The sequence below is a fragment of the Aythya fuligula genome, chromosome 3, assembly GCF_009819795.1.
Source record: "Aythya fuligula isolate bAytFul2 chromosome 3, bAytFul2.pri, whole genome shotgun sequence".
Classification (NCBI taxonomy): Eukaryota; Metazoa; Chordata; class Aves; order Anseriformes; family Anatidae; genus Aythya; species Aythya fuligula.
Genome location: NC_045561.1, coordinates 21,244,933 through 21,258,377, shown reverse-complemented (window position 1 = coordinate 21,258,377; position 13,445 = coordinate 21,244,933). Strand labels below are relative to the sequence as shown.

At 36.8% G+C, this 13,445-nt stretch overlaps 1 protein-coding gene across 4 annotated transcripts in view; it reads right to left on the bottom strand.

The window, feature by feature from the left end:
- MARK1 (microtubule affinity regulating kinase 1) overlaps positions 1-13,445 on the bottom strand; it is a 55,461-nt gene that overhangs the window by 20,669 nt on the left and 21,347 nt on the right. For all 4 annotated transcript variants that reach the window (XM_032184074.1, XM_032184076.1, XM_032184075.1 and 1 more), the window contains exons 4-7: positions 5,721-5,769; positions 4,537-4,602; positions 3,484-3,554; positions 2,415-2,471 (exon numbers count right to left, since the gene is read on the bottom strand). In XM_032184074.1, coding sequence (XP_032039965.1) covers positions 2,415-2,471; positions 3,484-3,554; positions 4,537-4,602; positions 5,721-5,769 — 243 coding nt within the window. The remainder of the gene's footprint in view (positions 1-2,414; positions 2,472-3,483; positions 3,555-4,536; positions 4,603-5,720; positions 5,770-13,445) is intronic.

The window sequence follows — 13,445 nt, the reverse complement described above, 5'->3', positions numbered from 1 at the left end:
ACAGACCCACAGAGCTATTTTCCAGATTTGACAGCCTTCTACATTACTGCACAAAGACTTCATTTTCCTTGTGGTGAAAACATTACTGTCAGTGCAGCTGCTCTGCGATTACAATAGCCCTCCTAGTTCAACAGTAGTCTGTTACTCAAACACCCTGCACTTTTAGGTTTCTTTCTTAAACAAAAACATCAAAAACAACCAGCCAAAAAGAACCCTTATTAATATGCCAAATAACAAGACTATGCTCTTGTTGGTTACATGTTCAGAGCAAAAGCGTTAACACAGAAAGGGCACAATAAGCTTTGTCCGTCACAGTACGAGCAAAGCTGGGTTCATTTATAGCACTTTCTACGCAAGCTGTTTAGGATCACTGAAACAAATTGAAGGGAGACAGGTTAAGTAGCAAGGGGCCTTGCACTCCTCTTCTGCCGGAATAGGCTGGACAAAATTGCAGATTTTCTTATGCTTCTTCCCACTTTAGTCTGAAGTAACTTACATTTATTAGAGTTTACCCCTTCTCTTATAAAAACGAAAAAAAAAGCTTATCAAATCTCCAGCATGGTACTAGACCTCAGTCATGACGGTGCTAATGAAGTAAACTGGTCAATCATGCTTGTAACTTGGAGAAAAGCAACAGAAGCAGATAACTTTAAAGTTGCCTCCTCCTTCTCTCCAGCTCTATGCAAAGAGTTTTAAGTGAGACAGACATGACACACAATGTTTGGAAAGGAGAGAGGAAGTGAGAGCACATCCTCAAAACCATACGTGTAGTTCTTTTACTCTGGATAATGTATTTTCCGTTGGCTAGGCTGACTAGCTCTTAATCACACCTAGCGCTGAACTTTTCAAATGAGTCTAGCATAACTCCATCCAAGAGAAAGTGGAGAGAGGAAAGCAAACAAAGAAATTATTTTGGAGTCTGCCTGCCTGCTCTGCAACAAGGAAGACCAGCAGCAGGGCACTTAGGACAGATGGTAAACGGGATATCATGTGAATACTGCAGAGCAGTTTTCTATAGTCTTGTGAGCTCTGCAGAGAAGCGTATGCGTGCTGTGCAACTAAGAAATGAATGAAGAGTGGAAGCTGTAACGGGCTCTATGAGAAAGAGCAAGATGCAGGATGCTAAATAAATGCAGCAAGAGTTAATTACATAGCTGGGCAGAACAAACAAGTGCCACATAAGGGCGAGGAGATGGCCGGTTCCTCCCTCCTACCCACAGTCACAAGTAGTAAGAGATCGCCAGCGAAAAGGGGCTTCTTCAGCTCAACCAACACATCTCCAAGTACAGTCTTCTAGAAAGCCCAAAAGCAATGGTGGCAGCAAGCTCCAGAGAGCTGACAAAATATTTGCAGATGCTAAACCCCCATGCAAGAAGAGTACTTTTTTTTTTTTTTTTAATTAATTAAAAACTTTGATGTTTTTTAATTAATTAAAAAAAAAAAAAAAAACACTTTTAATAAGATCCATCCCTTTCCTTCCATTCTCACTTAGAAGCACTGGCCATTCAATAGTACCTCCAATGCCACATACTAACAGTCCCGGGAAAGGAGGACTCAGCAGAAAGCGATGCATTACCCAGCACCATATGCACATGCAGAAGAAGACAACTCAACAAGAGATTTGTAAGAAAGAGGTTGAAAGCATGCTGCAGTGTACTGTAAGGAATTTAGAGAAAATACACTGGTGAAATAAAAACTTAGGAATAACTCAAGCTCAGCTTTTCACAAATATTTAGATTTATTAGCAAAAACAAACAAAAAAACAAAAACCAACTATACCAGTGTTTTCTTTTTAAACACAGAGTCATTAAAGCAAGAGTACAAACAAACTTTTAAATGGGCGAAGATCTTGTGTCCAAGTCCTATCATATCTAAGTTTGGCATGAAGACAACTTCAGACTAAAGGCTTAGGTTGCACATGCAGTAGCAGTAATTTTGGTTTACCTTCAATTTATTTTTTGGCCTGAATTAAGCAATAAAGTATAAACCAGAAGTTCAAATTGATTTTGATTAAAAACCTAATATATTTCTTATTAATCACTAAGAAATGTATGGTCTACATATCTTGCGATATATTTTTTAATTGAAAATATTTTAATTAAGTGGTGTTGACTGCTGTCATTGAAATTCTGCAGCTTCAATGTGTAGATATCTACGCCAGCAGGTATAATACTTTAGAGAACACGTTTTTCTCCTAGAGCCAAAACTGGGATGAAAGTAACACATGTTCTATTCTTGTATTGCCTGTTTCAGCAGGCAAACTACATTACATTTGTGCTTTAGAAAATCAGGAATAAAACACAAACAAGCGATAGAACATTCACATGTTCAGAGTCTATGGCAAGGAGAAGCATATAGGATGAAATTAAGTCTACACTGTCAATCAGTAAAACTAAGAATGAATAACAGCCTACCTTAAGATCACGATGAACTATGCATTTCTGATGACAGTACTGCACAGCAGATACAATCTGAAACAAGATGATCAGTGAAATATTTTAGCTCAACCTCAGCATCAGTTTTTAAGTATCAGCAAGTAATTTTAGCTCCTGATATGATTCAGCAAAACATAATAAAGTTAATACATAAAGTTTCTTTACAGTTCAAATATAAAGACTAGAAAATCCCTAAGAGCAGCTCATCTTGTTATTAAAAAGTTCCATATATACTCGTCAAAGTAACAAGAAAAACATCTATTTTAAACGCTGATCACACCATACCAATAGCTATAAAGGGAAATCAAAATTCTCTTTTCTGAAATACGAGAGATGTATATTCCACCTTACATTTTGTACTCCAAAATAGCAGCATACCTGTGCATTAAACTGTTAGCAAAATAGTTTGTTACACATTTTCATACATATCTTTTGCATACATATATGTGTACATATATATATATATTTACACATGTATAATATAAACAAGTCTGAAACAGCAAGTTAAAAGCAGGTTCTTTACATGTAAACCATATACGTTAATTCTGAAAAATACCAAATTTTGTTTGTTTCTTTCTTAAAGCTTTTCACAAAAAGTGTTTTAATCACTAAAAACAGTTCAAGAAAAAAGATTAGGATGAGAACGTTTGGAAGTAAGAATCTAAAACCTTGTTATGGAATATCTGTCATACAAAACAATGTGACATAATACAGCAATATACGTGCAATAATATCAACACCTCTAGATAAAGTGTCTGTTAAATACTAAAATATTCAGAAAAGAATTAAAGCCTCAAATGAGTCACAATAAAAGATGTGGCTCCTAGGAACATCCACTAAAAAGAATGTAAAACAGTCTATTACTATTTTTAGATACTACGTAGGAAGCAGATATTTTTTCTCTTCAGGGATTTTTTCCACTCCAGCTTTAATAAACATTACCACAACAATGAACGTCTCTTTAAGCAAAAGAAGTACGCACACACTCATGTCTATCTAAAAATACCATAAATAGAAACAAAAGAAAGAGTGAATGTTAATTTCATACCTGCCTGAATTTTGCACGAGCCTCTTTCTCTTTCATTCTTCCATGTGCAACTAAGTAGTCAAACACTTCTCCTAAACATGAGAAGGACAAAACATCAGTTCTAGTGCTCGGGTTTTATTTTTGACTGTCAAGCACAATCAAGCAATGCTTGAAAACAAACCCTTCCCTTTTCCAGAGAGGAGAGAAATGGAAGCAGCCAGGAAAAAAATCCTTTTTACTGTTTGCATTCATTTGCTTTTTTCACACATGTATGAGTCAAGAAATACAAAAATTGAAAATTTCATACTAAAACTTCCTCAACTTTTCAAAATTAATTTATTTTAAAAACACTGCAAAACATAAAAAAGTGATCATGAAAAATATTTGTCAGATATAAAATAATCCAGGAAACAAATCACTTCTTATATATCAGATTTGTTTCACCTGTCTCTAGCCATCTCACTTCACAGTGTACATATTACTTCCTTTTTTTCTTCCTCATTGTTCTCTTTCCAATAAAGCTGCTCAAATTCCTTTCAGATCCTCATCTTTGCACTATGTGACCAACACAGCTTTTCCTAATGTCACTAGTCTTGTGCTGGACTCCCTCCGCACATTCAAACAATTCCCATTCAGATGATAAGCAGCTTCCCAAGCATGCACCCACTGTCCATAATGCTATCTATGATCCCTTTCTCTCGTTCCTTATTTCCATCCCCTGGACCTGCCTCTCCAAATGCTTTAGCATGCATTTTCAAGGTAAAATGAGGACTACTGCTTGCCTAAATATAGCACATCAGTACCAAGTCAAGTTTTCACCCAGAATAGGCACCAAGTTTTCTGCAGTAAACCTCAGATCAGTAACTACCCTTAAGCACAAAACTAACAGGCTGCTTTACAGAACATTATGCAAGCAAAAAAGATTTTGCCCTGGGAGGTCTGCTAGGATCGTTGTGAAGGGCAAACTGGAATAGCCCATTAATCATAAAATCCTTAAATTGTTCCTAGGCATGCAACCGGCATGGCTTTCTGTATTTCAGTTTATCCTTAAAGCAGAATTAAGAATCCACTTACCCCCACTGGCATATTCCATTACCAAATACAATGTCTTTTCTGTTTCAATAACTTCAAATAATTTTACTGCAAGAAAAATGAATGAGAGAGAGATTGCAGCAGGGAGTAAACGCACAATGCAAACAAACAAAAAAGCCTTATTCATGAAGTGAGTATAATTTATTGCCAGTGAGAACACTGCACTATAAGAAAACTTTATAACCTTTAGGTTAGCATTCTTTTGAGGGAAAAAAAAAAAAAAAAAAGCAAAATTAATTTCAGGGTTGATAATAAAGCATATTAATTTACAATTTCCTCAGAAGTTTATGCACACTATACAAACAAGTTCATGCTGGAATTAGTGTTTAATTTGACAGACTTCTGCAAGATCATACAAGCCTTCTCTGTTCCACTAGTAAACTGCTCCCAGTTAGAAACTTGAGATGCTGACCAACTAAAAGCTGAATAGGTACCAGAACTGTTAGGAGTTCTCAGTCTCTCCTCAGATGCCAACCAGTAACCACTCTTTTAAAACAAACACAACCTCATCACCACCCCCCACAAAAACACAAAAACCAGCAGAAGCTGAGAATGCTGGAAAAGCAACAAACGACTCAAGGGATGAAAGGGGAGTGCCTAGCATGTAGGAACTTGTATGCCTTGTCCATACCTTGTATGCAACAAGCCCTCTGGCCGATTCAGGAGCATTAAGTGTCTCTGGAACAAGACTGTCTAGCCCTCCTCAGCCAGAAGAATTGTCATCACAAAGTAAGGCCCTGAAGCTGTGGGGCAGGTGAAAGAACTAAAGCAGAAAGGGAAAATTACATACTTGGCAATTCTAATTTTCTGGAAATATCAGGCGGTAGGAGTCTTTCCTAGGCTGAAATAGTGGAGCTTTCCTTGTTTCACCTAAGGAACTCATGTGATTTCAGTGTAAAGAGGGGAATTTGGGCCCTCAGTGGACCAGAGTGCTCTGTGATGCTGTTTCCCTTGACTGAACAACTTATCTCCTCACATCAAAACTCTTGTTTCAAACAGGGACAATGAGGTAGGTGAGGCAATGAACACTTACTGTCCTATTATCTCAAAAAACTTTAAGGAAAAAAAAAAAAGCATAGCTGTGAAGTATACTCAAAATAAAGCCAAAAGAGTAAAGTATAAACAGCGTAAGAATAAAAAAGTCTGCAGAAATGCAGGACTCCTACCAATATTGGGATGATTCAGTATCTTCATTATTCGTACTTCTCGAAACAACTGTTAAGGAAGCAAGACAACATTCTTAAAGAGTGTTTATTAGGGAAAAGTTACTCAAGATAAGCAATTTTATAAGGAACGGCATAAACCATATGTTCCATATGTTAAAAAGAAAAAGCATAAACCATAGGGATTAACATTAGCATAAAATGTTCTATTCCAATGGGTACATAAATATAATGCACTGAAGTCCAAAAAATGAAATCCACATATTATAAATTATGTAATAACCAGTAATAGCTAGGACCATAAATTACTACCAGATCTATACCAAAGCCACACTAATTTTTAAGCTTTACACAGACACAGATAAATTTTATAGCCCTTCCTGGAGTAACAATTTTTAGAGTTTCCATTGACCAAAAATAACTGAATTTTGCACCGATAGTTTTGGTTGCTGGCAAGCCCAGTTAACTACCCTGAGTACATACATAAGTGTGGGTGCACGTACAAGGTGTACTACTACTGCTACGAAGTCTCATACATCAATGTTACAACAGAATTATAGACTGGGAACCCTGACATCCCAGTCCTTACGCTCCAGAGGTGAAGCGAGCAAATTCCGTTTCCTCACAAGTGCCCGATCCTACACTGGGTCACAGACATCTTTCCTTTCCCTTCTCTTTCCTGCCAAGGCAGGAAGGTTTTTTTTTATTGAAGTCTGCTTGATGATCTTGAGTCACATAATTAAAAACAACTGGAAAAAAACTTACAGCCCTGAATATATACATTTAAGACCAGAAAGAAGATAGAGCATTAAGAGGTTTCTGCTCTTGCATTTTTAGCATTTTTGAGTTTGGTTTTACCAATTAAAGAAGACACGGAGCAAGAGTAACCGAGGGGCTCAAAGGGAAGACAGAAGCAACCCGAAAGCAGCAACATATTTCTGCTACCCTGTATTTGAAGCTGTAAACACTGGCGACTCTGCACTGTTTTACTTCAGTGAACAGCATATCCCCACTGTCTAAGTCACTCACTATGCTGCACGCTCTCTAATCCCAGTAGGATGCTGAAATGCAGGGACAAAAGCTCACTGTCTTCAGCATAATGTTTAGCTATTTTGCAAACGTATTAGCACTACAGTTCTTCTTACACAGAAACTTGGCTCAACGGAGAAGTGTGTTGTGGCTGTTATGCTCGTCTGATGTCTCAGAGGACACCTCTCGGTTTCAAGACTAGTCTCGTTGATTCAGATGCTACCTTTGCAAAAGGGCACGATGATGCAAGCTGCAGACCGAACACCTCCTGAAAGAGTAGCACTTTAGTTTGTATATTGTAATGCCTACAAAGGCACTCCTCTGGGACAACACGAGCAATATGATGCAGTTCACTCATGTTCAAAATGTAATGCAATGCACTAGAACGAACCTTAGCAAATATTCTTCCCTGTTCACAAAGCCAGTTAAAAAAACATCACATCAGGCTGATCTTTGAGCATTATTTTTTTCTAAGTACTTGAATTTGTTGCACAAAAAATAAAAAGGTTCTTCAGGTAAATGAATTCATCAGAAGCTAACAAATCTAAACCGACAGACTGCACAATACGACAGCTTCAGAAGAAATACTAAGCAGATATATGCAAAATTGCAATCCCTGCCAGAAGACTTATTTTGCACCTTAGCAGTGCTACAGTTGATATAAAAGTTATAGCAATGAACACGTCTTAATAAGTAGGATTAAAATATTAAATTTCTATAAATAATTTCAGATCTACAAAAAACACCATTAAAGAAACACAATTTTACATGGAATTATTCTATTCAATACTTTCACTGGATTTAAAAGTTTACTAATTGGTTTAAGATTCAAATTGATTTCATAGCGACGACAGCTTTCATTCTACATATGTAATTTTTTCATCCAGAAAGGAAATGGACATAAAAGTCTGTTTTCCTCTATACAGAACATTACTGACAACTAGCCTGATGCATACACTTTGTCATGTGAAACACTGACTTGCTCAGGTTCTGATTAGAAGACATCACCAAGACCCAAAGTATGGGCCTACGTTTATTCCATACAAACTCCAACAGATTCACCACCACCACCCCCAACTTCATGCATTAGATATCCTGTTGACAGACATTTTTCAGAAAACTAAAGCAAATGTTCTCATATCAAAGCTGGTAAGCAAGCCTGGTAGTCACCAAGAACACGTCAAGAAGTAGGGATAGTATAGTTTCAATCCTTTTAAAAGTAATGAGCTGTTCTAAGGCAAATTCTAAATGAACTGAATGAACTCAAAGTGAATTTGAGTAATGCCTTCTTGGAGAATGTCTCTGAGTTGGGTTTTGGCAGGGAGGGCACTTCTGGGTGGGTTTGTTGTTGTTGTTTTGTTTTGGTGCTTTCATTGTTTGTTTTTGTGACTCAAAAGCATTTCTCCTGCTGGTTGAGATGTGTGTGCATGCTTACAGCAATAACTAGATGAGGCTGAAACAGCAGAAGTTATCTTGGATGATACTCATTCACACAAATTAGGCCAAGCACAAGCTGAAGAGAAACTGGATATTTTATTTCACAGTTGGGATGGTGTCTGCCACCCTACAATTGTATGAAAGCAGGTAAAGCGAGAAATCAGCAGAGTAAGAATTGAAAAAGGGTAATTTATTGGCCATGAGATTTCCATGACCCATGGGAAATGATGGTGTCTCAGTTACTGACATTTTCTTAGGCTAAGGAAATTCTGTTCTGCTTTTATCTTCAGCCCACTGCTGCTACACAGACATTTTCCCAACATGGTACTTGCATACTAATCCTCTTGTTGCACATGCAACTAATTTCCCTTCTGTTAAACTATTTATTTTCAATTATTTTCATGACTTTTCCTTATAATCATATTCCCCGTTGCACCACTCTGACCTGGCCAAAATTAGGGCCTGCCTGCACACAACAGAAAGGGACAAGTTTTCAAACTTGTGTGTACAGTTTCTGATGTTCTTCTGCCTCACTTTGCTGCTGATATTTATAAAGCTACCTCGAAAACAATTTTTTTATGGCTGAAAAAAAATGGAAAAGGTTAACCTGCTGTTGAAACAAAACCACTGCTTATCTCTCTGACCAACAACTTGACATCATCTTCTGTGCATGGCTCTAGCTACCTGCATCCATTCATTCTTTCTGGTCACAGTTATAATGTGAAAAACTTAGTTAAGAAAATAATCTAACTAGCTCGAAAAGAAAATAATGTAAGTAATGTCAAGTTGGCAGCTACTGAATAAACAAAAGGAAAAGGAATCTTGTGAACCAGGACAGTTTCACTAGAATGTAAGTCATTTGTAGTATTACCGGCAGAGTCCTAGAGAGGGAAGCTAGAAATGCTTCACATTTCTTAGGAAACATGAGTCACATCATTGATAAAATTAAAAACATTTATTATTAGAAATATGCAACTCAGATCTTGGAACCTATCTGCAGGTATCTAATAACTAAATTCTTCACTCTGAGAAAAGATGAAGAACACCTTGGTGGTTGTACTTCTCCTAAGACTTCCCACCTAAACAACTGTCCACTACTGAAACTACAGAACCTCAGATCACCATATTTATTATTCTGTAATACTGCCAGACAACTAAGCCACATGGCTTTGTTAAAGTTGCTTGGCCTGACAGATACCTTCCAACCAGGACAAACAACTGAAATCAGGGAAGAGTACTACACAAAGGACAACAAACACAGCCACGCTACAGCTTGCATAGTTCCTGGCCCATATGACCCAAGTGGACATGGGAAGGTGTCTCAAGAACTTGGAAGGAAGAGCAGAGAACCTTATTTGAATACAGATATTCAAAAAAAAAAAAACAGAGGGGAGTGGGATGGAAGTCATGCAAAAAAAAAAACCACAACCCTGTTCCTACATTCCTGGTGTATATTCAGGATTCGATGTGGTCCAGTATAAATGAACATTTATACAAACTAAGAAAATGCCAACACGTACTCCTCCACCCTCCAGCTTTCTCTCCCAAGAAGTAAACAATCTAGAAAATCTTTGAACAATAAATAACAGCTGAATAAAACTGTAAACACGTATTAGGGTAGATTAATTTATATTGCAAATCTTATCCCAAATTAGTGCTCCACGGAGTATAATCTTGTATTTTTCTCACCTCCCCTTGCAGAAGTATGTTGGTCATTAGCATTACTTACGTCAATACTGAAGTATTTACAAACAGATATATCTTTGAACAACAGCCACCACACCCCTCAGTAATACCTAGCATTCTTGTATACACAAAGAGATGTGTTAAAGCAACCAGACCATAATTATTTTCTACAAAGCTACGTTTGTTGATTTTACAGAAATTTGGACAAAATAATGCAATTAAGTCTCCTTTCACTTATAAACTGAGTTACAGGATTATACAATGATCTATTTTACTGTCAAAAGAAAAAAAACTCTTTCAGAATTCAAGCATAACCAGATTTTCTTGAGCACCAGCATACTACTGTCTCAAAAGGTGAGAGTGCTTTCTGACTTCCTTTCCCCTGCTTGCCACACATGTATAAAACTGCTCTTCAGTCTTAGAGTGTTACCATTAAAAAAGCTCTCAAACAAGCATCTCCTTGTTGCATACGGGTTATAGCCTCAATGGCTTTACTTATAGAAGAGGACAGCCAACATCAAACTCAATTTGTAGTACTTGTACCTGTGGAAAAGGAAGAAGGCCTGAAAATTTGACTCCTGCTTTTGCAGTTTCATTTTTCAGGGTACAGGCTGCAGAAAATACAAAAGATCTTCTGTCACACTATTGCTACCACATCTGCTTGATGTAAGGTTGACGTCTACATTTATTACCATAAGTCACTAAAAAAATCACTAGAAATCTTAAGTTAATTGAGTCAATCTAGTCCCTAATTAACTACTGAGATGTTGCATGCACAAAAAAAAGAAAAAAAAAACCAACAACAACAACCCAGAGCTTTGAATAGGTAAAACACTGAAATTGTTCCACTTCTACTACTTTTGTTCTAGTTTTAATAATAACACAACCTAAGTTCTAGGCCTAGGATATGCTTGGCGAGTAAAAAAAAAAAAAAAAAAAGAAAAAAGGCCCCACTGACCATCCTGAAAACATGGAAATGTCACTCAGTAATCAAACCAATTAAAAAAAAGAGCACCTTCTGTTTCATCAGTGTTTTTAGATAAGAGCAGCACAATGCTATTTCAGAAACGTCATCAGTGAAGTCAATACAAGAAGACACCTTTATGTAGTAGACATGCAGAAAATAGAAGAGTTATTTCTTACATTTGGGAAAAAATTACCATCATGACAGTGGAAAAAGCTGTCAGTACAATACACTACCATCAGGACAAAAGTCTACCAAAAACAAACAAACAAACAAACAAAAAAAAAAAAAACAATCAAAAAAAAAAACAACAACAAAAAAAACACAGTTCTAACTCTTAACCAGGTGCTCATAGAGTAAGATGGGAACCACACACTGAACAACTAGAAAACCAAGTAAAAGGCAGTGCCCGTAATTCAATATTGCTTATCTATTTAATGAAGGAGAGGTCCTGAAGATGGAAGGATATTATAGTTTAAGACAAATTTTCACATTGTATGTTCAGTGATGCCAAACAAAAGATTCATTTTTTTTTGTCATCTCCTAACATCTGATGTTTTAAGTTCAAGTAGCTACTATGCCTGCAAAGTAGCCTGTCCATACTATATAGCATAAATAACATCAGAAAGTGGCTAAGGACACTGTAAACTTTCTCTGCTTTCATACCCATCACTAACAACAGACCCAGCTTTTGTGACTGAGGTTAGCAACTGAGGTTATATGCTCAAATATTTCTGTTTATAACAGAACAGGACATGTGAGACCTACTTCCCCTTTGTATCCCTTTTACTGTAGCGAATGGAAATAGAAAGGCACAGGGTCATTCACAAAACCTAAAAACATCACCATGTATTTGTAATGTCTGATGAATAATGCATGTCAAAAAGTTATTGACGGCCTACCAGTTTTGCCGACCTGCATACCGTTCATCAGCATTAAGGTTCTAGAGATGGTAGTCTCAACCACTACCTTAAGTGAGTAAAAACTCAGGAGTGGTAGTTCTGTACCCTACTTATAACTTACTTCAGCATTCATCAATGAATATTCATTAGAAAAGTGCCTGTTCCAATTAAAACCATAGCACTCATCACCATTCCCCATTTCTAACATATCTTGAAGAAAAATTGACTGCTGAAGTCTTATGCACAGTACAACTCCAATGATAGAATTCTGAAAATTCCCATTACACTGACACTACATAATGCACAAAGAAACAAACTTTTGTATTTTTATTTTTGTCCTGTGAAACTTGGAGACTTCATAGAACAGAACTCATACCTTTCATATATACACACAGATGACATATCAAACCAGTAGTAGAATTAGTAATTTGGAGCATGCTGATGAACCACCCAACCCTAAAAGGCAACTCAATTAAAACACACTGGGAAAGTATGTCTTTCACCCTCTTATTGCTGAACAATGAGACAAGGTCATCTAACTCTCCCAGCACAAATTCCAGGCTATGTAGGAAGCTACACAAGCAGCACAGGATTTCCCCAATATGCTCTGTCAGCCTCAGTGGGTCCCTTTCCACCAGCTCATTGTTAGCAAAGAGATTTGCTTAATACAGGACAGGACTCAAGGACAGCAAAGCTTTTGCATGGACCCTGCACAACAGGTTGAATTAAAGAAAATCCTCAAGAACCCACACACAAACAAAACTACCACGGAAGAGAAATTAAAGTAAACAAATTAAAGAGCTCAAAGAAATTAAAGATAAAGGAAGATAAAACAAAGCTGTTCATAACTCCCCATAACCAAAGCTACACAATAAAATTAATGTAACAGCAGCCAGAGATAAAAGAGCAGTAATAAGCCTGAGCTTCTCTTATTCTACAGCTACAAACAGGAGTCAAGTACTTAAAAAAAATAAATATATTTTTGTTTGTAAACAAGTAACCTCCAGCAGGACAATACAAGATTTCCATGCTTCAGCTGACAACCAAACATATGCATGGTTAAATCATACAAACAAACAAAAATACAATCCAGGGTTTTGGTAAAAACATTGAACACAACATCACAATGCCTATAAAGGGATTCTGAATTTCAATCTACAGGTACCAACAGTGCAATAAACCCAATCAGAATGTTCTGATTACCTTCAGCCATTTCTTCAATTCTATACACAAAAAGTAATTGTCTAAGGTCCCTTGAGTTAACAAATATTTTATTAAAGTTGAAAGAACAAAGACAAAGGTAAAAAAAACATTAGAGCAGCAGAAATTGGCACTCTTACAGCTCCACAAAAACCAATTACTACATTAAAGAAAAATCCAAGAAAAACACTGTCCTTTATAGCATTTCATTTTGATTTAGTATGTAGACAAGTTATTTGTGTATATAATTAGACTTGAACTTTATTGTCAGCAGAATCTAAAGCTGGAGGAAGAAGGAAGAGCAAAGAAGCAGTGCTTAGTTAGGAACCATATAGAGTAACTGCCAGCAAACAAATCACACACGCGTGTTATAGCAAAGACAGTAGGATACCACTGTCCCCCAAGGTCACAGATACACAGAGATGCTTGTTTAGCAAGATAAAGGGACCAAATATTTTCGCAAAGGAAATAAAAGATCATAGTTCAACTGTTTACAGAGTTTCAGACATT